Source organism: Pseudorca crassidens, chromosome 7 (genome assembly GCF_039906515.1).
Source record: "Pseudorca crassidens isolate mPseCra1 chromosome 7, mPseCra1.hap1, whole genome shotgun sequence".
Lineage (NCBI taxonomy): Eukaryota > Metazoa > Chordata > Mammalia > Artiodactyla > Delphinidae > Pseudorca > Pseudorca crassidens.
Window position 1 is genome coordinate 43015167 of NC_090302.1, and position 26842 is coordinate 43042008.

Below are 26842 nucleotides of genomic sequence, written 5' to 3' on the forward strand. Positions count from 1 at the left end.
TGTGGTTGCCAGCGTCTGGGGATAAGGGGGGAAGAATGGGTGGGTTATTGTTTATTGGGTGTAAAGTTTCAATTTTACAAGATGAAAGAGATATGAAGAGATATGGTGGTGATGGTTGCAATACAATAAATGTACTTAATACCACTGAACTGTACACTTAAAAGTAGTTAAGATGGTAAATTTTGTTATATGTATGCCACAAAAAAAATTTTTTTTTAAAAGAGGATGGGGGTAGGAATGAATGACAACAGAGAGAAAAACATAATTACAGGAAGTGTTGCCAGGAAATGTGTTAGATCTCCTTTAATGTTCTTTTACCTGTTTGTCAGCAGGTAAACTGTTTATTATTGCATTTTTTAATTTAAAAAAATAAATGCATGGCAAGGATATTTTGATCAGTACACATATATTTCTTTTAAGATGCTTAGCTATCAAATGAAGGACAGAGGAGCATAAGGTAAGCAGATGACAAGGTTAGGAAAATGACTTTATGTTTAAAGATAAGGGAGGCAACATTATATTTATATGCCAAAGAGAAAGATTCACTAGAAAGAGAAGTTAAGAGTCAGAGTATAGAGCGTAGGTGTTGATGGTGACACCATTGCTATCACTAGCATAAATGGAAAGGGATTAGATTTCTGCAGGACATCTCTGTCACTGACAAAAGAAGTGGATTGAAGTAATGGACCATTTTGGTCTAGGCTGAATAGGAATGGATGTGAGCCAGAGGGTAAACAGATTTGGGAAAATATATCAAGAGACTAAGTAACTCCAAAAGGTGAAGAATTGATACAAGTGGAATAAGAAAGACAAGAAAGGTAAGAAAATATACTTGATGAAATTAATTACTATAGTTAAAATCTAACCTTACTCTTATAAGCTAGGGATATTATTTGCACTAAGGTAAATTTCTATAAGGTAAAATTTCTGTAAACATGATAAAACATAGAAACCACATTAAAATTCCTCATGTAATAAGATTCTGTCATATTTTTAAAGTAATCTCAGTGCTTCCAGAAGAAAATAATACTCAAATGTGATAAATATTTAGGTCTTTTCCGCTTTTCTTATTACCATTCTTATTTGTTTTTACCTTGATCAGCTACTTTTCGTTTTGCTTCTTCTATCCTTTTCAGTTCCTGTTGCTTTGCTTCAAAGAGTTGTTTTTCTTCTTTTAAAGGATCATATTTTATTCCTACAGGAAGTATAAAAAAGGAAGAATCTTAATTACCTTAAATTAACTCATTCCAAAAAATATCCTAGAAAATAATCACTAACTCACAGTCTGCAAAAATTAGAGTAAAAACCAATTTATGTTGTATTATCAAATACCAAATTTAAATATTAAAAAAACTCCAAAAATTCACCAGAATTATTTGAACAAACATAATTATCAAATACAAAGATTTTTCCATGCACAAAAAAGAGTAACTGAAATGATGTTTAAAATTTGACTTACTAGAAGAAGGCACTATGAGTAAATAAATGTCTTCCAATAGAGCTTCAACTGGTTGGGTATAAAGGTTTTTCCATGGAATTAGAAGATTAAGATTACCTATATGAAAAAAAAGACAAAAAATATTATTCTTTCAACCTAGATTTACTATCAGCTTATTTTCTGTCAGGCATTAAAAGAGATAACAAAGTAGCCTTTGACCTTATGAGCTCATTAACTTTGCAGAAAGCTATTTTACAACCATAAACAAAAAGCCTTTACAGTGACTATTTGAAATTATTTGTACTAGTACTGTTGGAAAATCTACTAAGCCATATTCTAAATATTTACAAATTTCTATTTCTGGTGATATGTACCACAAACATACCAATATTATTCTTCCATTAATCAACAACCCTTGATATTATAATAATGATTTTCCCCAATTCTTACTCAAAACCTCTAAGAAATATCTTTCTCATACTTTAAAAAGGTAGGTTACATTCTTTATATGTGTATTTTTTATATATAGATTTTACATATATATTACATGATATATATATAGCATATACATAAGTATGATTATCATAAGTGTATGTACTAACAAATTTCTATGGTAATAATCAAGGATCCTAGGCAATATTACAAAATCGTTCCAACTAACGAAAATATTTTACAACCCAATAGCAAAGTATTTTAAAAAGCATTAGATTTCTTGAACTAAAAAATACTATGTAAGGGGCTGATTATACTATTAATTCTAGTTTTATGTATTTACAAAATTTCTATAATAGTTTTTTTCAATATTTAAAAATTTTTTTACAAAGTATGAATCTCTAGATTTAGAAATAGTTGTCATGACTGGGGAAGGGAAAGACTTCTTAAATACACCAGTGTTGCATTAACTGGTTAGTAATACATACCTAGACATGTCACATTACATAACCCCCAAAATCCATGTTTTAAAAAACTCCAAATTGAGAAAAAGATTTCTTCATACTAAGTCAATTCAGAAAAAAACAAAGTACCTGATTTCTAAAAGAGGAATAACTTTCTAAGTTTTAAAATCAGAGAGGACAGTGACCATTTCAAATTTCCATACTATCCAAAATATAACCAAAATGAAGTGAGCAAATTGGGAAAGATAATTGTGACGAATTTGACAGTTTACTTATAAATGTATCAAGCAGACTGCTTACACACATATACACACATACATTAATAATCCAAAAAAGTAAGTGAATAAAAGGACATAGAACAGTGCCACAATAGCATTAAGTATGCAAAGAAACACATATAAAACTAACAATGTACCATTTTTACCATTAAGTTTTTTTTTTTCTTTTTAAAGCCAAACTGTTTTTCCTCTCCTTATGAAGTGCAGGTTTCTTATAGAAAATTTAGAAAATTCAGAAAGATATAAACGAAGGTAATTTCAAAAATCTTCCACATGAAAACAATTACTTTGAAAATACATGAGTATTTATATTTGATATGTATGTAATTCTGCATGCTTAATGAGGAAAACTTTGAAAGATCAGTAAGATTAACAACCCCCATTAATGGCAAGGGGGTTGACAATATGTTCTTATAAAACTGGCTGTACTACTGTACCACTCATTTGGAAATGTGTACTTCTTTCCTTCAACAAATTGTGTTCCTACTATATGCCAAGTATTGTGCTAAGTGAGGATACAATAAAATTAAAATAAAAATTTAAAATTAAATCCACTTCTGAAAAAACTTACTGTTTAGAAGAAAAAATAATAATGATATAAAAGAATGTCAGGTTCTATGATAGAGATATGCAAACGACACCTTAAATGATTCTCAAGATTATCTTATGTATTAGGTATTAGCGCAGTGTACCTTCTACCACCTTATATTAACACTGAAAATTATCTTATCATCATTTTTAAACATGGTCAAAAAAGAAAAGAAAGGAAAGAAGGTAGGTTCTAAATGAAAGCAGGTCGATTTACTGCCCTTATATATTTTTTTTAAATTTTTCTTGAATTGATGTTAAATTTATATACACTGATTTACAATGAATATAGTTATAAAATTCAATGACTTTTAGAATATTTTCAAAAGGTATGTGAAAATGTTTACTGTAATATTTTTGTACCAATAGAAATATAAGATTACATTGTCCAAATATGCATTCAATGGATTATTACACTACCTTAAGAAATAAGGGAGGTCAAATTAACATGGATTATGAGCAATCTTTATTAAATATTAACTTAAAAATAGAATATAAAATCATACATATACCATGATTATAGGAAGTCAAAATGTTCACATGTAAACAATCATTTAAAAATCTGCAAAAGTAAATATAGTAGGTGGAAATAAATATATTAGGTGGGTGACATTTTTCCCGTCTTATCTATACTAAATAGTCTTTAAATTGTGGGGGTGGGAGAAAGGAGGGAAACAGAATTTGAGTCTCATCAATGTAAATGTAAATGATAAAAACTTTCTTTGGCATACAGTCTAATAACAACTATAAGAGCACAAAATTGTGGAGACATTCATCATGTAATTTATATAAGCTTTCAGAACACCTTGTTCCCCAAGTGACACTAAAACACTGCAATAACATTATATAAATTCTACTACACAAATTATCTGTATAAAAAACTTCCAAGTCACAAATAATAACACTATCATCTTGCACAATACTTAAACCAATAAAGTTTAAATAAACCAAAATAATTTAAGAAACCAAACATACATGTCTTTATTAAACATGTTAAAACATCATATTTGAATCAATTATTTCTGTTCAACCAGTACATTTAATATGTAAACTACAAAAACTGGAAAAGTAATACAAAACAAGAAAGATAGCACAGTGTTTCCTAGAAAACTAGAAAACTTCCAGAGCGGAAACTAGGTTTTTGATTGGTTCCTAGCCATACTGCCTGGATGATCCAGACCCTAATCCTTATACCACATATCCATGGCCAATCGGAATACAGCAAGGATAACTAGTCAGAAACCTAAGAAACTGAGACAATCATGCTATTAGATTTAATGCTTTGATCTCAACTCATTTTAACACTTAACAATATGCATAATTTCACCAGTATTAAACAAGGGATTCATGGACAGCATTTTTAAGTTACACAACTAAGCTCTACATAGATGAAAACACATAATGCTTTTAATTTATTCTCAGAAACATTATAAATATCACATTATAGAGATATTAGACATATTATTCTGGTTGCAGGTCCGACAAGAAGGACATTCAAATACTAAGGATAGCTTACCTATATGGCCAACTTTAATTTTAAACGGTACATCCAGTTGACTCTACAAAAAATACACATATGTAAAATATTAGTACATATACAGTTCAACAAAACAGATGACTATTTGTTTCTTCCCAAAATTACTTAAGGGATTTAAGTTAACTTACACCTTCTCTTTACCCTCAACAGTTATTTAAATTTATAAATACATAATTGCAATATTATCTTCAAATCCATAAAATTCAGAGACTGATCACCTTAAAATAACTACAAAAAAGTTCTACAGCAATACTGACCCCTAAGTTACCCATACCAGAATCACTACAGCTTTTACACTGCTTGAAAAAAGGAAAAAGAAAGTGGAAAATTCCACTGTCAGTTTGTATTTGTAAGGAGATTAAACTCCACTTTGCAAAAAACATCCTCAAATAAATTTCTCCCCATTCAATTGGGAAAGGACAACCTTTTCAATAAATGGTGCTGGGAAAGCTGGATATCCACTTGCAAAAGAATGCAGTTGGACCCTTATCTTATGCCATATACAAAAATTAACTCAGAATGAACCAAATACCTAACATAAGAACTAGAACTATAAAACCTTAGAAGAAAACAAAAGGTAAAATCTTCTGGACACTGGATCGGGCAATGATTTCTTGGATATCACATGAAAGGCACAGGCAACAACAACAATTAAATGATAAAGTCAATTTCATCAAAATTAAATTTTTTTGCATAAAAAATTGTACATAACACTGTTAACAGAGGCATAAGACAACCCACAAAATGGGAGAAAGTATTTGCAAATCATATCTTCTGATAAGGGGAAATAACCAAAATATATAAAGAACCGAAACTAAACCAAAAAAAAAAAAAAACTTGATTAAAAAATTAGCAATGCTTTTCAGTAGACATTTCTCCAAAGAACATATAAAAATGGCCAATAAGCACATGAAAAGATGCTCAGCCTCAACAGTCATTAGAGAAGTGCAAAGGAAAACCAAAACGATATACCACTTCATTCCCACTGGGATGGCTGTTATCAAAAACCAGAAAATAAATGTTGTCAAGGATGTGGAGAAATTAGAACCCTCATGCATTGCTGGTGGGAATTTAGGCATACCTCAAATTATTGTACTTTGCTTTGTTGCGCTTCCCAGATACTGTGGGGGTTTTTTTTGTTTGTTTGTTTGTTTTTAACCAAGTGAAGGTTTGTGGCAATTCTGTGTTAAGCAAATCTATCAGCGCCACTTTCCCAATAGCGTTATTTATTAATTGAGGTATGTAAACTTGTTTTTGAGAATACAGTATGGGTAAATATAATTTTTATATGCACTGGGAAAAATTCATGTGACTTGCTTTATTGCAATAGTATTCACTTTATTGCAGTGGACTGGAAATGAACCTGCAAAATCTCCAAGGTACACCTGTGTAAAATGGTTCAACTGCTATGGAAAGCAGTGTGGCAGTTCCTGAAAAGGCTAAACATAAAATAACCAAATAATCCAGCAATTTCACTCCTAGGTATTTACACACAAAAACTGAAGGTAAGAACTTGAACGGACATGTATGCTAATGTTCATTGTAGCATTATTCACAAGAGACAAAAGGCAGAAACAACCCAAGTGTCCATCCACAGATAAATGGACAAAATGTGGCATATACATACATTTTTCAGCCACATAAAGGAGTGATTTTCCGATAAATGCTACAACATGGATGAACCTTGAAGGAATTATGCTAAGTAAACTAGACACAAAATGACAAACATAGCATTATTCTATTTATATGAGGTACCTGGAATAGGCAAATTAAGACAGACAAAAGTAGAAGTTAGCAAGGTATATGGAGAGAGGGAATGGGGAGTTAGGTATTTCTTACTGGTTACAGGGTTCCCCTTGGAGTATCAAAAATGTTTTAGAAATACATACTGATGACAGTTGTACAACACTGTAATTCACGCCACTGTATTCTACAGTAAAAAATGATTAAAATGGTATTAGGGAAAAAAAAACCTGAAGATGATTGGAGAGGTAAATTAACAATCTAAAATGAAGCCATATAGGAAGAGATAAATTTTAGAAGTATTTTTAATGGGGAAAATTACACTGTCAGTTTGTACTTTTATGGAGATTAAAAGTCCATTTTGCAAAATTCACATTTTACAAAAATTACTTTTTAAAATTTTTCTCAAACTTAAATAATTTAAGATGTTAAAGTAAATCAGGAAGAAGTCTATGCAGCTAACTGCACTAATACAACAATTTTTATAGTCAAAACCTACCAGGGCATTTTCTTTAATTTCAAGATTCTTCAGGGCTACAGCTCCTAAAAAGAAAAATTATTAAAAAATAAAATTGAAATTTTCAAATAACTTTTATTTTAACAAGCTAGGTAAACGTCATTCCTAAATGTCATATTAAGGAAAATAATCATAAAAATGTACATAACAGAAACAGAATCCAACTATGATTGTTGGCTCACCTTCATCCTTCAACTTAGTCTAAGCTTGTATGTCTGACCAAAACATCATTTACTATAAGTTCTGACCTCTACGGTTGTAGCTCACTGTTAATGAATACATTTTCATTAAAATTATACAAATAATATGAATTTACCAACACAGCATGATATAAGAAAATATAGGAAAAAATGAAATGTATTTAAATATATTTGTTTAAATACAATTGCAAAGAAATTTTTAATCCATCAATGTGAGGTTAACAAGGATTTCCTAGAGATACTGGAATGTTGTCATAGCTTGCTGTTTTAATTCTGCTACACAAAATGAATGCCTTCACTTTTAAGCAATAATTTGTATATGAGTAACTGCTGTCTAGACGTTCACATAACGTCTGGGGAAACAAACAAGAAATAAACATCAGTAAACATCTAATAAAGGTAAGCTGTACAATTAGACAAACTTATTGATCCATTGTGGTAGTGACCAATCAGTGAATGATATAGGTACATGGAGTATCACTTATTGTTTTTTCTACTGTAATGTTCAAATGTAGAGCGTGAACTTTTCATTTATGGATAATTCTTTGTACTGGCAGCCGTCAATATACTTTGTGCTCTGAATTTTTTTTCGAGTCAATATACTATATAGACATAAAATGAATCACTGAGTACAGCTGAAAAGTGCTATACTGTAAAACATTATTTTACATTAAAATGTATCTTCTATAAATAGCTTTAAATAAGTCTATAATGTTATACAATATCTCCACATACTGGTTAAAAAAATTAAATTTGATAGAAATATTTCTATCAAATCTTCTTAAATAAAAAAGGGCTCACAGTGCAGCAAAATGAAAAATACATGACACTAAAAAAAAGATTAAGAGATGACGACATTAAAATATCCAACAAAGTTAATATTTCCATATAACACTAACTTTAGATGCTTGTAGTACCATTTAAAGTACAAGTGATTTTAGGTTTTTGGTTTTTCCGGTTACCATGAGGTTTTTGTATAGCAGTCTATATATATATTGGGTTAGCCAAAATGTTCATTTGGGTTGTTCTACAAGATGTACAGAACAACCCAAATGAACATTTTAGCCAACCCAATATATATATTTGGCCAACCCAGCATATATATATATATATATATATGTGTGCGTGTGTGTATATATATATATATATATATATATATATATGGGTGTGTGTGTGTATATATATATATATGCAATTGTTTTAACTTGCTGATCTCAAATGCATTTTTAAAAACTTGCATTTGTACTCTCCTCCTCTCACAATGACTGTTTCTAATATCACATTTTATATCTAATTGTTTTGTGTATCCCTTAACTGCTTATTGTGGGTATAGATGATTTTACTACTTTTGTCTTTTAATCTCCCTACTAGCTTTGTGTGTGGATGATTTCCTACCTTTACTGTATGTTTGCCTTTTACCTGTGAGTCTTTTCATTTAATAATATTCCTGCTTTGAATTGTGGCCTTTTCTTTTTTCACCTAGAGAAGTTCCTTTAACATTTGTTGTAAAGCTGGTTTGGTAGTGCTGAACTCTTTTAGCTTTTGCTTGTTTGTAAAGTTTTCATCTCTCCATCAAATCAGAAGGAGAGCCTTGCTAGGTAGAATATTCTTGATTATAGGCTTTACCCTTTCATCACTTTGGATATATTGTGTCACTCTCTTCTAGCCTGCAGAATTCCTGCTGAAAAATAAGCTGATAACCTTATGGGGATTTCCTTCTTATGTGTTGCTTTTCCCTTGTTGCTTTTAATATTTTCTCTTTGTCTTTAACTTTTGTCAGCTTGACTAATATGTGTCTCAGTGTGTTCCTCCTTGGGTTTATCATGTATGGGACTCTCTGTACTTCCTGGACTTCAGTGAGTGCTTCCTTTTTCACGTTAGGGAAGTTTTTGGCTATTATGCTTTGTATAGATTGCTATACAAAAACATCATGGTAACCACAAACCAAAAATCTACAATAGATATACACACACAAAAAAGGAATCCCAAACACAAAGATATTCATCAAATCACAAGAGAAGAGAACAAGAGGAGAAAGGGGAAGAACCTACGAAAATAAGTTCAAAGCAGTTAACAAACTGACAATAAGAACATACATATCAATAATTACCTTAAATGTAAATGGACTAAGTGCTCCAACCAAAAGACAGAGTGGCTGAATGGATACAGAAACAAGACCCATATATATGCTGTCTACAAGAGACTCACTTCAGATCTAGAGACACACACAGACTGAAAGTGAGAGGATGAAAAAAGGTATTCCATGTAAATGAAAGTCTAAAGAAAGCCCAACTAGTAATACTTGTATCACACAAAATCAACTTTAAAATAAAGATTATTATAAAAAACAAAATAGGACACTATATACTGATCAAAGGATCAAACCAAGAAAAAGATACAATTGTAAATATACGTTAACCCAAGACAAGACCACCTAAATAATATAAGGCAAATATTAAAAGACGTAAAAGGAGGAATCGACAGTAACATGATAATAGTAAGGGATTTTTATTTTTTATTTTTTTTAAGATGTTGGGGGTAGGAGTTTATTAATTTATTTATGCTGTGTTGGGTCTTTGTTTCTGTGTGAGGGCTTTCTCTAGTTGTGGCAAGCGGGGGCCACTCTTCAGCGTGGTGTGCGGGACTCTCACTATCGCAGCCTCTCTTGTTGCGGAGTACAGGCTCCAGACGCGCAGGCTCAGTAGTTGTGGCTCACGGGCCTAGTTGCTCCACGGCATGTGGGAGCAACCTGTGCTAAGAAAACTGGACAGCTACACGTAAAAGAACAATGTATTCAGGGCTCGAACCTGTGTCTCCTGCATTAGCAGGCAGATTCTCAACCACTGTGCCACCAGGGAAGCCCAGTAAGGGATTTTAACACCCGCATGTACATCAACGGACAGATCATCCAGACAGAAATCAATAAGGTAACACTGGACTTAAATGACAGACTAGACTACCTGAACTTAACTGATACATATAGAGAATTTGGTCCAAAAGCAGCAGAATACACATTCTTTTCAAGTGCACATAGAACATTCTCCAGGATAGATCACATGTTGGGCCACAAAGCAAGTCTCAGTAACTTTAAGAAACCTGAAATCATATCAAGCATCTTTTCCAACCACAACACTATGGGATGAGAAAACAACTGAAAGAAAAATATTGCAAAAAACACAAATATGTGGACTAATCAGTATGTTACTAAACAACCAATGGATCACTGAAGAAATCAAAGAAGAAATTTAAAATTACCTAGAGACAAATGAAAATGATAAAAAATGACCATCCAAAACCTATGGGACACAGCAAAAGCAGTTCTGAGAGGGAAGTTTATAGCGATGCAAGCTTACCTCAGGGAAACAGGAAAAATCTCAATTAAAAAAACTTAACCTTACACCTAAAGCAACTAGAGAAAGAACAAACAAAACTCAAAGTTAGCAGAAGGAAAGAAATCATAAAGATCAAAGCAAAAATAAATGAAATAGAAACCAAGAAAATAGAAAAGAACAATAAAACTAAAAGCTGATTCTTTGAAAAGTTAAACAAAATTGATAAACCTTTAGCCAGACTCATCAAGAAAAAAAGAGAGGACTCAAATCAATAAAATTAGAAATGAGAAAGGAGAAGTTACAACGGACACCAGAGAAATACAAAGGACCGTAAGAGACTACTACAAGCAACTATATGCCAATAAAATGGACAACCTAGAAGAAATAGACAAATTCTTAGAAAGGTACAATCTCCCAAGACTGAACCAGGAAGAAATAGAAAATATGAACAGACCAAGTACAAGTACTGAAATTGAAACTGTGATTAAAAAGCTCCCAAAAAACAAAAGTCCAGGACCAGATGGCTCCACAGGTGAATTCTACCAAACACTTAGAGTTAACACCTATCCTTCTTAAACTACTCCAAAAAATTGCAGAGGAAGTAACACTTCGAAAATCATTCTATGAGGCCACCATCATCCTGATACCAAAACCAAAGATACCATAAAAGAAAGTTACAGGCCAATATCACTGATGACCACAGATGCAGAAATTCTCAAGAAAATACCAGCAAACCAAATCCAACAATACATTAAGAGAATCATACACCATGATCAAGTGGGATTTATCCCAGGGAAGCAAGGAGTTTTCAATACCCACAAAACAATCAGTGTGATACAGCACATTAACAAACTGAAGAATAAAAACCATATGATCATCTCAATAGATGAAGGAAAAACTTTTGATAAAATTCAACATCCATTTTGTCTGTAATATATGATTACAAACCCACAGCTACCATCATACTCAATGCTGAAAAGCTGAAAGCATTTCTTCTAAGATCAAGAACACGACAAGGACATTCACTCTCACCATATTTACTCAATGTAGGTTTGGAAGTTCTAGCCACAGCAATCAGAGAAGAAAAAGAAATAAAAGGAATCCAAATTGGAAAGGAAGAAGTAAAATTGTCACTGTTTTCAGATAACATGGTACTATACACAGGAAATCTTTAAGACACCACCAGAAAACTACTATAGCTCATCAACAAATCCAGTAATGTTGTAGGATACAAAATTACATACAGAAAGCTGTTGTAATTTTATACACTAACAACAAAGTATCAAAGAGAAAATAAGGAAACAATCCAATTTACTATCGCATCAAAAAGAATAAAATACCTAGGAATATATCTACCCAAGCAGGTAAAAGACCTGTATTCAGAAGACTATATAAGACACGAATGAAAGAAACAGAAGATGACACAAACAGATGAAAAGATATACCATGTTCTTGGATTGAAAGAATTAATACTGTTAAAATAGCCATACTACCCAAGGCAAAGTAGATTCTATGCAATCCCTATCAAAATACCAATGGCATTTTCCACAGAACTAGAACAAATAATTTTTAAATTTTCATGGAAACACAAAAGAGCTTGAATAGCCAAAACAATCTTGAGAAAGAAGAACAGAGCTGGAGTAATCACACTCCCTGACTTCAAACTATACTACAAAGCTACAGTAATCAAAACAGTACTGGTACTGGCACAAAAACAGACACATTAATCAATGTAAGAGGAAAGCCCAGAAATAAACCCACACACTTATGGTCAATTAATCTAAGAGAAAGAAGACAAGAATATACAATGAAGAAAACACAGTCTCTTCAACAAGTGGTGCTAAGAAAACTGGACAGCTACACGTAAAAGAACAAAATTAGAACATTTTCTAACACCATATACAAAAATAAACTCAAAATGAATTAAAGACCTAAATGTAAGACCGGATACTATCAAACTCCTAGAGGAAAACATAGGCAGAACACTCTTTGACATAAATTGCAGCAATATTTTTTGGATCCATCTTCTAAAGCAAAGGAAACAAACGCAAAACAAACAAACAAACAAAAAAAAAACCAATTAAACTTAAAAGCTTTTGCACAGCAAAGGAAACCATCAACAAAACAAAAAGACAACCTACTGAATGGGAGAAAATATTTATAAATGAAATGACTGATAAGGAGTTAACATCCAACATATATTAACAGCTCATACAACTCAACATCAAAAAAAAAAACCCCGGGGAATTCCTTGGTGGTCCAGATGTTGGAACTCCACGCTTCCACTGCATGGGGCCCAGGTTCAATCCCTGGTTGGGGAAGTAAGATCCTGCATGCTGCATGGTGTAGCAAAACAAACAAGGACGCAAAAAAAAAAAAAAAAGATTAAAAATGGGCAAAAGAGGGCTTCCCTGGTGGCGCAGTGGTTGAGAGTCCACTTGCCAATGCAGGGGACACAAGCTTGTGCCCTGGTCCGGGAAGATCCCACATGCCGCAGGGCCGCTAGGCCCGTGAGCCATGGCCGCTGAGCCTGTGCATCCGGAGCCTGTGACCCGCAACAGGAGAGGCCACAACAGTGAGAGGCCCGCGTACCACAAAAAAAAAAAAAATGGGCAAAAGAACTGAATAGACATTTTCCCAAAGAAGACAAGCAGATGGCCAACAGGCATATGAAAACATGCTCAACATCATTAATCATCAGGGAAATGCAAATCAAAACCACAATAAGATATCACCTCACACCTGTCAGAATGGCTATCATCAAAAAGAAGACAAGTAACAAATGTTGGCAAGGATATGGAGGAAAGGGAACCCTTGTACACTGTTGGTGGGAATGTAAATTGGTGCAGCCACTGTGGAACACAGTATGAAGGTTTCTCAAAAAATGGAAAACAGAACTACCAGATGACCCAGCAATTCCACTCCTTGGGTATATATCTGAAAAAAACCCAAAACACTAATTAGAAAATATACTTGCACCCCAGTGTTCATAGCAGCATCATTTACAATTGCCAAGATACGGAAGCAACTTAAGTGTCCATCAACAGATGAATAGATTAAGAAGATGTGGTATATATATACAATGGAATAATACCTAGCCATAAAAAAGAATAAAATATTGCCATTGCAGCAACAATGGATGGACTTGGAAGGCATTATGCTAAGCGACATAAATCAGAGAAAGACAAATACTATATATCACTTATATGTGGAATCAAAAAAAAATACAGCAAGCTAGTGAATAAAACAAATAAGAAGCAGACTCACAGATACAGAGAACAAACTAGTGGTTACCAGTGGAGAGAGGGAAGGAGAAAGAAACAATATAGGGGGTTGGGGGGAAAAAGATTATTATGGTTATTATGGGATTATATGAAATTGTATGTGTGAAACTTTTGAAAACTGTGGAGCACTATTGGATTTAAAGAATCTTTCCTTCAATGAAAAAATCAATTAAAAATAAAAAATAAATAAAAATAAAATACAAGTGATTATGTGATAATTTCTATCTTATTTCGCTGGGTCTGTTCATAAATTTACAATACTGAACAGTTCTGAAATGCACATTTTAAATAAAGTTTAAGTCATTTTACATCAAAAAAAAATCAGCAAGCTTGAGGATATGTAAATATAAACTTCCAAACTGAAATGCAAAGAGAAAAATAAAGTAAAATAAAAATAATGAAACAGAATGTCCAAGAACTGTAGGACAATTATAAAAGCTGTAACATATGCCTAATGGAAATACCAGAAGGCAAAAAAGGAGAGAGGAACAAAAATATACACATATATTTGGAGCAATAATGGCTGAGAAACTTCTGAAATTAATGATAAAGACACCAAACCACAGATCCAGGAAGCTCAGAAAATATCAAGCAGGGAAATAAAAAATCTACACCTAGGAATACCATAATCAAACTGCAGAAAATAAAAGGAAAAAATCTTGAATATGATCCAGAAAACCCACTTCTTCATATACATCCAAAGGCAAAGAAAATGGGATATCAAAAAGATTTCTGCGGGACTTCCCTGGTGGTGCAGTGGTTAAGACTCTGCACTCCCAATGCAGGGGGCCAAGGTTTGATCCCTGGTCAGGTAACTAGATCCCTCATGCATGCGCAACTAAGAGTTCACATGCCACATCTAAGGAGCCAGTGAGACGCAACTAAGGAGACTGTGAGCCACAACGAAGGAGCCCGCCTGCTGCAACTAAGAGCTGGCACAACCAAATAAATAAAAAGATTAAAGAAAAAAGATTTCTGCACTTGCATGTTTATTGCAGCATTATTCACAATAGCCAAAATATGGAAACAACCTAAGTGTCATCAAGATGAATGGATAAAGATGTGGTTCATATATACAATGGAATATTAAGCCATGAGTAAGAAACAAACTTGAAACAACAAGGATGGACTCCCTCTGAGGGGCTTATGGTTAGTGAGATAAGCCAGACAGAGAAAGATGAACACTGTACGACATCATTTATGTGAAGAATCTAAAAAACCCAAACTTGTAGAAACAGAGTAGAATGGTGGTTACCAGGGACTGGAATGTGGGAGAATTGGGGAGATGTTGTTAAAGGACATAAACTTGCAACTATGATAATTAAGTTATGGAGATCTAATGTAGCGCATGGTGACTACAGTCAAAATAGTGTATTATATATTTCAACAACTGCTGAGAAACTAAATCTTAAACATTCTCACCACAAAAAAGAAACGATATTGACGTTAATCGATAGAGGTGTCAGCTAAAGCTATGGTGGTAACCATACTGCAATATATAAATGTATCAAACCAACATGTTGCACACCTTAACCTTATTCAATGTTGTATGTACATGAGATCAACTACAACAAGTCTTGAAAGAAAGTAGAAAACACACACACACACCAACGGAGATATAAGGAATAACTGGATTGAAAACTCACTAGAGAAAATCAAAAGCAGACTTGAACAGGCAAAAGAATGAATCAGAAAACTTGAAGACAGGTCATTTGAAAATACACAGTTAGGAGTAAAAAAAAAAAAAAATGAGGAAAAGTGAACAGAGGCTAAGGGACTTATGGGACATCATTAAGGGGGTCAATATATCGTTAATCATGGGAGTCCACAAGGAGGACAGATAAATGGGTAGAGAGCTTATTTGAAGAAATAATAGCCAGAAACCTCCCAAATTTGAAGAAAGACATGGATATATAAATTCAAGAATCTCAAACAAGAAACACAATAATCAAAGAGAGACTATTAAAGGCAACAAGAGAAAAGCAACTTGACATGTACATAGGATCCTCAATAAGATTATCAGTAGATTTCTCAGCAGAAACACTGTAAGCCAGAAAACAGGGGAATAATATATTTAAAGTGCTGAATTATAACAAAAACTGTCAATCAAGAGCATTATATCCAGAAAAAATGAGGGGAAAATTAAGATATTCTCCGATAAACAAAAGCTGAAGGAGTTCATTACCAGCAAAGCTGCCTTACAAGAAGTTTCAAAGGGAGTCCTTCAAGTTAAAAAGAAAGGATGCTAGGTGCTAACATGAAGCCATATAAAAATATAAAGTTCTCCAATAAACAAAGATACATGGGCAAATATAAAAACCAGTACTATTGTGGTTCAACTTTTTAACTCCATTTTTTATTTTTACAGGGTTTAAAAGACAAAAAGATTAAAAAGTTATAAAGCTATGTTACTAGATACATACTATATAAAGATGTCATGTTTTTTTTTTTTAACATCAATAACAAAGATGGGGAGGCAAGCTGTAAAGGAGTAAAGTTACTGTATGCAATTGAATTTAAGTCAGTATCAGTTTAAAATATACTGTTATAACGTTAAGATATTATATGTAATCCCTGTGGAACCACAAAGGAAATATCTATAGACTATACACAAAAGGAAATAAGGGAATCAAAACACATCACTGGGCTTCCCTGGTGGCGCAGTGGTTGAGAGTCCGCCTGCCGAAGCAGGGGACACGGGTTCGTGCCCCGGTCCGGGAAGATCCCACATGCTGTGGAGCAGCTGTGCCCGTGAGCCATGGCCGCTGAGCCTGCGCGTCCGGAGCCTGTGCTCCGCAACGGGAGAGGCCACAACAGTGAGAGGCCCACGTACCGGAAAAAAAAAAACAAAAAAACACATCACTACAAAAAAATTGAACACAAAGAAAGCAATAAGAAAAAAAGAGAAACAAAAAGTCATAAGACATAAAATAATGAACAAAACAGCAATAGTAAATCCTTCCCTATCAGTAATTGCTTTAAGTGTAAACAGTTTAAACTTCCCAATCAAAAGACACAGATGGACAAAAGGAATTTAAAAAAACAAAAACAAACAAAAACAGGGTCCCTCTATGTTAGGTCTAATGCCACACATAGCTCACAAGTGAAAGGATTAAAAAAGATTTCCCTTGTGAATAATAAGCAAAAGAGAGCAGAAATAGCTATACTGATATTAGACAAAACAGACTTTAAGTCAAAAGCTGTTACAAGAAACAAAAAAGGGCATTATAAGATGATAAAAGGGTCAATTCACTAAGAAGATATAAAAGTTATAAACATATATGCACCAAACATCAGAAATCAAAAACATATGAAGCAAACACTAACATAATTGAAGAGAGAAATAGACAGCTCTATAGTATTAGTAGGCGGCTTCAATACACAACTTTAGTAATGGATGGAACAACCAGACAGAAGGTTAACAAGAAAATAGATGAATTGAACTTAACAAATATATACAGAACACCCTTACCCAACAACAGAATACACAATTTCCTCAAGTGCGCAGGGAACATTTTCCAGTATAAGACTGTTAGGCAACAAAAGAATCTAAATAAATTTTAAAAGATTGAAATTATATAAGCTATGTTTCCTGATGGAATGAGTGGAATGAATCCAGAAATCAACAGCAGAAGGAAAACTAAAAAATCCACAAATAGGGGCTTCCCTGGTGGCACAGTGGTTGAGAATCCACCTGCCAATGCAGGGGACACGGGTTCAAGCCCTGGTCTGGGAAGATCCCACATGCCACGGAGCAACTAAGCCCGTGCACCACAACTACTGAGCCTATGTGCCACAACTACAGAAGCCCACGCACCTACAGCCCGTGCTCCACAACGAGAGAAGCCACTGCAATGAGAAGCCTGCGCACTGCAACGAAGAGTAGCCCCCGCTCTCCACAACTAGAGAAAGCCCGCGCGCAGCAACGAACACCCAACACAGCCAAAAAAAAAAAAAAAAAAATCCACAAATATATGAAAATTAACACACTCAAGCAATGAATCAAAGAAGAAATCACAAGAAAAATTTTAAAACAATTTAAGAAAAATTAAAATGGAAACAACATACCAAAATGTATGGGATGCAGCAAGAGCAGTCCTGGGAGACAAATTATAGCAGTAAATGTTTACATTAAAAAGGAAGAAATGGGCTTCCCAGGTGGCGCAGTGGTTGAGAGTCTGCCTGCCGATGCAGGGGACGCGGGTTCATGCCCTGGTCCGGGAGGATCCCACATGCCGCAAAGCAGCTGGGCTCGTGAGCTGTGGCTGCTGAGTCTGCGTGTCCGGAGCCTGTGCTCTGCAACGGGAGAGGCCACAACAGTGAGAGGCCCTCGTACCCGCAAAAAAAAAAAAAAAAAAGGAAGAAATAATCCCAAATCAACAACCTAAATTTGCATCTTAAAGAAACAGAAAAAGATTAACTACACCCAAAGCTACCAGAAGGAATGAAATAATAAAGTTTAGAACAGACATAAGCAAAACAAAGAACAGAAAACCAAGAGAAAATTGATGAAACCAAAAGCTTGAAACCACACATAGCTCAAAAGTGAAAGGATTAAAAAAGATTTCCCATGCAAATAATAACCAAGAGAGCAGAAATAGCTATACTGATATTAGACAAAACAGACTTTAAGTCAAAAGCTGTTACAAGAAACAAAAAATGTCAACAAAATTGATAAATCATTAGCTAGCCTGACCAAGAAAAAGAGAGAAGAGTCAAATACAATTGACCCTTGAACAACACAGGTTTGAATTTTGTGGATCCACTTACATGTGGATTTTTTTCCAATAAGTACGTACTTCAGTACTACATGATCCACTGATAGCTGAATCCAAGAATGTGAACCACAGATATGGAAGGCCAATTGTAAAGTTATATGCAGATTTTCGACTGTGTGGGGGTTCGATGCCCCTAACCCCTGCATTGTTCAAGAGTCAACTGTAACTAAAATGAGAAATGAAGGAGGGGATAGTACTACCAATTTTACAAAAATAAAAAGGATTGTAAGAATACTACGAACAGCTGTATGTCAACAAATTTGATAGCCTAGATAAAATGGATAAATTCCTAAAAACACTCATCCTACCACTAATGAATCATGAAGAAATGCATAATCTGAACAGATCTATAATTAGTAATGAGATTTCATCATTAATCAAAAACCCACAACAACAACAAAAGCCCAGGATCAGATAGTTTCTTCTTCAAACATTTAAAAGAGAACACCAATCCTCCTCAAATTCTTCCCAAAAACTGAAGAAAAGGAAATACTTCCACAAACTTAATATATGAGGTCAGCATTAATCTGATACCAAAGCCAGACAAAGATACCACAGGAAAACTACAGATCAATATCCCCCATGGATACTGAGGCAAAAATCCTCAACAGAATACTAGCAAACAAAATTCAATGGTACACTAAAAGAATTATAAACCATTACTCAGTATAACATTCTAAGAATGGAAAGATGGTTCAATATACAAATTCAATCAATGTGATACACCTCATTAACAGAATGAAGGAAAAAACACAGATCACCGCAACTGATGAAGAAAATGCATTCAAAAAAATTTCAACATTCTTTCATGATAAAAACACTCAAAAAGTTAGGAATTAAAGGAAACTGCCTCAATATATTAAAGCCATATATGAAAAGCCCACAATGAACATCATACTCAATGATGAAAGACAAGTCTTTTCCTCTAACATCAGGAAAAAGATAAGGATGCCCACTTTTGCCACTTTTATTCAACACAGAAAGTCATAGCCAGAGCAATTGGGCAAGAAGAATAAATAAAAGGCATCCACGTTGGAAAGGAAGAAGTAAAATTCTCTCTGTTCAGACAGCATGATCTTATATGAAGAAAAACAAATATTCCACAAAAAAACCGTGCTAGAATAAATGGATTCAGCATGTTGCTGGGTACACAATCAAAACACAAAAATCAGTTGTTTCTATACACTTACAATGAACAATTCAAGATGGAAATTAAGAAAAAAATTCCATTTACAATAGCGTCAAAAATAATAAAATGCTTAGGAATAAACTTAATGGCGGGGGAGGGAAGGGAGAATGACTTATACCCCAAAACCTATAGAACATTGTTGAAATAAAGTAAAAACACATATAAATGGAAAGACATTCCATGTTCACAGACTGGAAGACAATATTGTTAAGATATCAGTACTACTCAAAGCAACCTACAGATTCAATGTAATCCACATTGAAATCCCAATATTTTTTACAGAAATAGAAAAATTCATATGGCATCTCAAAGGACCCACAAACAGTCAAAACAACCTTCAAAAGAAACTTGGCAGTCTCACATTTCCTGATTTTGAAATGTACTAACAAAAGCACAGTGATCAAAACAACATGGTGCTTGCTAAAAAGACAACATATGGAATGGGAGAATATATTTGCAAATGATGTGACTGACAAGGGGTTAATATCCAAAATATGCAAACAGCTCATACAACTCAATATCAAAAAAACAAACAATCCATTAAAAAAAATGGGTGGAAGACTTGAATAGACATTTTCCCAAAGACAACATATAGACGGCTAATAGGCACATGAAAAGATTCTCAATATTGCTAATTATTAGAGAAATGCAAATCAAAACCATTTCACACCTGTCAGAATGGCTATCATCAAAAGTCTACAAACAACAATGCTGGAGAGGATATGGAGAAAAGGGAACCCTCATACACTGTTGGTGGGAACGTAAATTGGTGCAGCCACGATGGAGAGCAGTATGGAGGTACCTTAAAAAAACTAAAAATAGAACTAGCATATGATCCAGCAATTCCACTCCTGTGTATATAGCCAGAAAAAAAGAAAACACTAATTCAAAAAAGATACATGCACCCCAATGTTCATAGTAACACCATTTACAATAGCCAAGACATGGAAGCAACCCAAATGCCCATCAATAGGTGACTGGACTAAGATGTGACACACACACATACATACACACACACAATGGAATATTACTCAGCCATAAAAAAGAATGAAATACGGCCAACTGCAGCAACAAGGATGGACCTAGAGAATACTACGCTTAGTGAAAAAAGTCAGAGAAAGACAAACATGATACTATATCACTTATATATGGAATCCAAAAAATAATACAAATGAATGTATATACAAAACAGGTTCACAGACATAGAAAACAAACTTGTGGTTACCAAAGGGGAGAGGGACAGAAGGAGGGACAATTTTGGGGTATGGGATGAAGATATACAAACTGCTATATATAAAATAGATAAGAAACAAGGATTTACTATATAGCACAGGGAATTATACCCACTAATAACCTATAGCAGAATATAATCTGCAGAAATAATGACTCACTATGCTGTACACCTGAAACTCACACAGTATTGTAAATCAACTCTATTTCAATAAAAACGAAACAAAATCCAGCATGGTGCTGGAACACAAAAACTTAGACCAATCGAATAGAGAGCCAAGAAATAAACCCTCACATATATAGTTAAATGATTATTTACAAGGCTACTGAGATCATTCAATTTGCAAACTGTCTTTTCAATACTATATCCAAACATTAACTCAAAATGGATCAAAGACTTAAATGTCAGACCTAAAACTATAAAATTCTCAAAAGAAAGCATAGGTAAAAAGTTGCATGATCTCGATTTGGCAATGATTTCTTGGACATGACACCAAAAAACAACAACAAAAAATAGAAGATTTGGACTTCATCAAAATTAAAAACTTCTGTGCATCATAGGACACTATCAACATTGAAAAGGTAACACATGGAACAGGAAATATATACAAGTCACACATCTAATTCAGAATATATAAAGAGCTCCTACAACTCAACAACAAAAAACCAAACAACCCAATTAAAAATGGTCAAAGATCTTGAACACATATTTTTCTAAAGAAGATATACAAATGGCCCATAAGCACAAGAAAAGATGTTCAAAATCACTACTAATCAATATGGAAGTGCAAATCAAAATGACAATGAGATGGCTCCTCACATCCATTAGGATGGCTACTACCAACAAAACAAAGTAATTATTTTCTGAGGATGCGGAGAAATTGGAACCCTTGTGCACCACTGGTGGGAATGTAAAACAGTGTGACTGCTATGGAAAGTAGTATTGTGGTCCCTGAAAAAATTAATTACCATATGACCCAGCAATTCCACTTGTGGGTATATACCAAAAATATTTGAAAGCAGGGACTCAAAGAGACATTTGTACACTCATGTTTGTAGCAGCATTATTCACAATAGCTAAAACGTGGAAACAACCACTGTGTCCACTGACAGATGAATGGAGAAACAAAATGTGGTATATACATACAATGGGACATAATTCACGCTTAAAAATGAATGAAATTCTGACATATGCTATAACAGATTAACCTTGAAGACATTATGCTAAGTGAAATATGTCAGACACAAAAGAACAAATATTGCATGATACCACTTACATGGGGTACCTAGAATAGTCAAATTCATAGAGGCACAAAATAGAATGGTGGTTGCCAGAGGCAGAGGGGAGGGAAAATGTGTAGTTACTGCTTAATGGGTACAGTATTACAGTTGTGCAAGACAAAAAGAGTTCCGGAGATGGATGTGGTGATGGTTACACAACAATGAGAATATACCTAATGCCACTGTACACTTAAAAATGGTTATGATAAATTTCAAATTGTATGTATTTAACCACAATCTGTAATGGGGATGGGGGTGAAGGAGAAATAAAATCTTTCTCAAACAAAAACTGACAGAATTTGTTGCCAGTGGACCTCCCTTGCAAGAAATGTTAAAAGTTTTCAGAGGGGCTTCCCTGGTGGTGCAGTGGTTGAGAGTCCGCCTGCCAATGCAGGGGACATGGGTTCGTGACCCAGTCCGGGAAGATCCCACATGCCGCGGAGCGGCTGGGCCCGTGAGCCATAGCCGCTGAGCCTGCGCGTCCGGAGCTTGTGCTCCGCAACGGGAGAGGCCACAACAGTGAGAGGCCCAAGTACAGCAAAAAAAAAAAAAAAAAAAAAAAAGTTTTCAGAAAGAAAGGAAATGATAGAGGTCAGAAACTCAGACCTACAAAAGCATTAGAGAAGGAATAAATTAAGGTAAAATTAAGCCTTTTAGTTTCCTTATTCTTAAAGGTCTAATGGAAAATTGTTCTAAATAATAATAGCAACAGTACATTGAGTACAGTTTATGGATAAGTGAAATGAATAATAACAATGTTATGAAGAAGCAGAAGAAATGGAATGGAATACTGTTACAAGATACCTCCACTATCCCTGAAGCAGGACAGTATTATTTGAAAGTGGACCTAGATTAGTTCTAAATTTTAAATGTATACTGCAATTTTAAGGCAATGACCAAAAAAAAAAAAGAAAAAATTAAACCATATAAAATACTCAATTAAAACCAGAGAAAGAAAAAGAGGCGGAGATTTTTAAAAGCAAAGACAGACATGCAACAAAAAGAGTTACAACTATGATAAATATAAATCCATTAACCCGACTATATCAATAATCATTTTAAATTAAATGTGAATGGTCTGAACATACTAATTAAAAGAGACATGATAAGAGTGGATAAAAAAACAAACCCAACTACAAGGTGTCTACAAGAAACCCACTTTATTTTTAAATTATTTTTTAATTACTTTTTATTGTGGTAACATTGGTTTGTAACATTATATAAGTTTCACGTGTACAAATTATTTTTCCACTTTTGTATAAAAGCTTGCTCACCGCCAAAAATTTAGTTTCCAGTCATCACCATACATCACCATACACCCTCTACCCATTTTGCCCTCCCCCCAACCCCTATCCCTCTGGTAACCACTATTCTATTCTCTGTATCTACATACTTGTTTTTTGATTGGTTTGGTTTCTTCATTTACTTTGGTTTTGGGTTTTTTTGTTTGTTTTTAATATTTTGGCCACACCACACAGCATGCAGGATCTTAGTTCCCTGACAAGGGATTGAACCCATGCCCCCTGCAGTGGAAGCATGGAGTCCTAACCACTGGACTGCCAGGGAAGTCCCTGTTTGTTTTTTTCACTCCACATATGAGTGAAATATAGCATTTGTCTGTCTCCATCTGACTTACTTCAGTTAACAAAATAATTCTCAAGGTCCAACCATGTTGTCACAAATGGCAAGACAAGAAACCAATGTTAAATATAAAGACACAGACAAATTAAAAATAAAGGGATATAACAAATTTATAGAACATTTCATCCAACAGCAGCAGATTACATATTCTTCTCAAGCTCACACAGAACATCAACCAAGATAAGTCATATTCTGGGCCGTAAAACATACCTTAACAAATTTAAAGGAACAGAAGTCATACCAAGTTTGCTTTCAGAACACAATGGAATTAAACTAGAAATCGTAATGATTTCTGGAAGAAAGCTGGAAAATCCCCAAATATCTGAAGATTAAATAAACACTAGCTTTAAATAACACGTAAGTCAAAGAAGCAGTCTCAAAAGAAATTCGTAAAATATTTTGAGTCAAATGAAAATATGACTTATCAAAATTTGTGACATGCAGCAAATCAGGGCTTAGAGGGAAATTTATACCATCCAATGCATATACTAGAAAAGGAGAAAGATCTAAAACCAATAATCTAAGCTTCCACCTTAGGAAACTAGAAAAAGAAGAGCAAAGTAAATCCTAAGTAAGAAGAAAAGAAATCATAAGAATTAGAGAAGTCAATGTAATTCAATCCAGAAAATCAATAGAGATTTCAATGAAACCAAAACCTGGTTCTTTGAAAATATCAATAAAACTGGTAACTCTCTAGCCATGTTAACTAAGAAGAAAGAGAAAAGACACAAATTACTAATATCAGAAATGAAAGGAAGGGCCATCACTACTGATCCCACGGACATTAAAAGGTTAGTAAAGAAATATTATAAACACATCCACAAATGTTATAACTTAGATGAAATGTACCAATTCCTTGAAAAATACACTCTACAAAAACACATACAAGAAAAAATCATCTAAATAGGCCTATATCTGTAAAAGAAACGGAATCAATAATAATCTTTCAAAACTGAAAGCATAATGCCCAGATGGTTTCACTAATGTTCTACCAAATATTTAAGGAAAAAATGACACTAATTCCTTACAATCTCTTCCAGATAACATATGAACATTTCTAACTCATCTATGAGGTCAGTATTACCCTAATACCAAAACCAGATGAAAATATTACAAGAAAGAAAAACTACTGACCAATATCTTTCATGAACATAGATGCAAAAATCCTCAATAAAATATCAGAAAATTGAATCCAACAATGTATAAAAATAATAATACTATGGTGAAGTGGGATTAATTCCAGGCATTAAAGCCTTGTTCCACATTCAAAAATCAATGCAATCCTATGGCTCATAGAAAAATCCTATGATCATATCAGTAGATGTAGAAAAATCACTTTACAAAATCCAACACACATTCTTGAACAAAACCTCTCAGTATACCAGAAATAGAGGTATGTACGGTAGAAAAAGTAGTAATAATGGATTTCTCTGGGGGTGTGGGCAAGCAAACTTTTGGGCATGATGGATATGTTCATTAGCTTGATCATGATTATGATTTCCTAGGTGAACACGTGTTAAGATTTATCAAATTGTAGACTTTAAATATGTGCATTTTACTATTTGTCAATTATACCTCAATAAAACTGTTAATATCCAATTAATGGTAGAATCTAGATTGTGGGTATATGGATATAGACTGTAAAATCTTGTAACACTGATGTATGTTTGACTACTTGTCATAATAAAATGTTCCCTTTCAACTCTAAAGTTTTATGAAAGTATCTTAGAATGTAACCAAGCAGGACCCTATGAGGCCTTCCCAGGATAGACACCCACCCATGTTCTCCGCCTGCCTTTTGTCTGTAGAAAAACTTTAGTCAAAGAATAAATTTAATCAGAGAATTGAGAAAATGCAGAAAGGAAAACAGTCAAGCAAGGCAAAATAATAATAGTTAGCCATTAACAAAGTCAAGGACTTTTAGTTCCTCCTCAAGGGCTATAGATAATATTCTGAGCCATGTCCTTTGAGCTGTTTTTTCAGATACTGAAACCCCCACCAGGTGGAAGAAGTTAACTGTATGCTGCCCACAATCACAGAGACCCCAGACTGGTTGGAACCTCCAGGTTGATGATGCTGACCCTCAATAACCTCACCACCAACCAATCAGAAGAATGTCCACGAGCTGTTCACATACCTCACAAATCCCTCCCTCACCCTGTCTTTATAAACCTTTCCCTGAAAGCCTTTGGAGAGTTCAGGTCTTTTAAGCACTAGCCGCCCTGGACTCCTTGCTTGGCGCCCTGCAATAAATGCTGCACTTTCTTTTACCACAATCCGGTGTCAGTAGAATGGCTTTACTGCATGCCAGCAAGCAGACGGAAATTTGGTTCGGTAACAAGAACATAAAAGAAAAACCAATATTTAATTGGCAATTCCACTAGACAATCATTTGTTTGGTTTCCCAGTATATTCCTATCACAGAAGAATGACTTCTTAAAATCAGGAACTGTGCCCTGGCTGAATCTTCATCTTCCTATAGAGTTACTGTTCTACTGGGGGTATGCATTAAGAGGCCACTGAATATAAGACTATATATAAAGAGAAAACTGAGAGATTACCATTTCAAAAATAGAATATGCAAGTTAGTTTAAGATAAAGAAGAAGAAATCTGAGTTTCTAATGTTACATAAAGATGGCGGGCATAACAAAATTTTTTAATTTGCCCAAGTACTGTAATTCTGGAGCAAACAACAAGAAAGTGAGAAGGAAAACTATAACATTAAGAGGTACGCTCTATGTTACAAATGATAATTCTATCATACAAGCCACACTTACTATTACTTCTGCCCCTGAATTTCTAGTATTTTTGCCCTGAAAGTGCTCTTCAAATGCACCCAATTGTACATCACAATCCCCTGTGTCATTTGTTTTAAAAAAAACTTTTTTGGTGTCCTACTCTAGATAAAT

General features: G+C 34.0%; 1 protein-coding gene across 3 annotated transcripts in view; it reads right to left on the bottom strand.

The window, feature by feature from the left end:
• VPS13A (vacuolar protein sorting 13 homolog A) overlaps nt 1–26842 on the bottom strand; it is a 237088-nt gene that overhangs the window by 204613 nt on the left and 5633 nt on the right. For all 3 annotated transcript variants that reach the window (XR_010944991.1, XM_067744120.1, XM_067744119.1), the window contains exons 2-5: nt 6980–7023; nt 4717–4759; nt 1460–1555; nt 1094–1195 (exon numbers count right to left, since the gene is read on the bottom strand). Coding sequence is in view for 1 of the 3 variants with exons in the window: in XM_067744119.1 (XP_067600220.1) it covers nt 1094–1195; nt 1460–1555; nt 4717–4759; nt 6980–7023 (285 nt within the window). In the remaining 2 variants the exon portion in view is untranslated. The remainder of the gene's footprint in view (nt 1–1093; nt 1196–1459; nt 1556–4716; nt 4760–6979; nt 7024–26842) is intronic.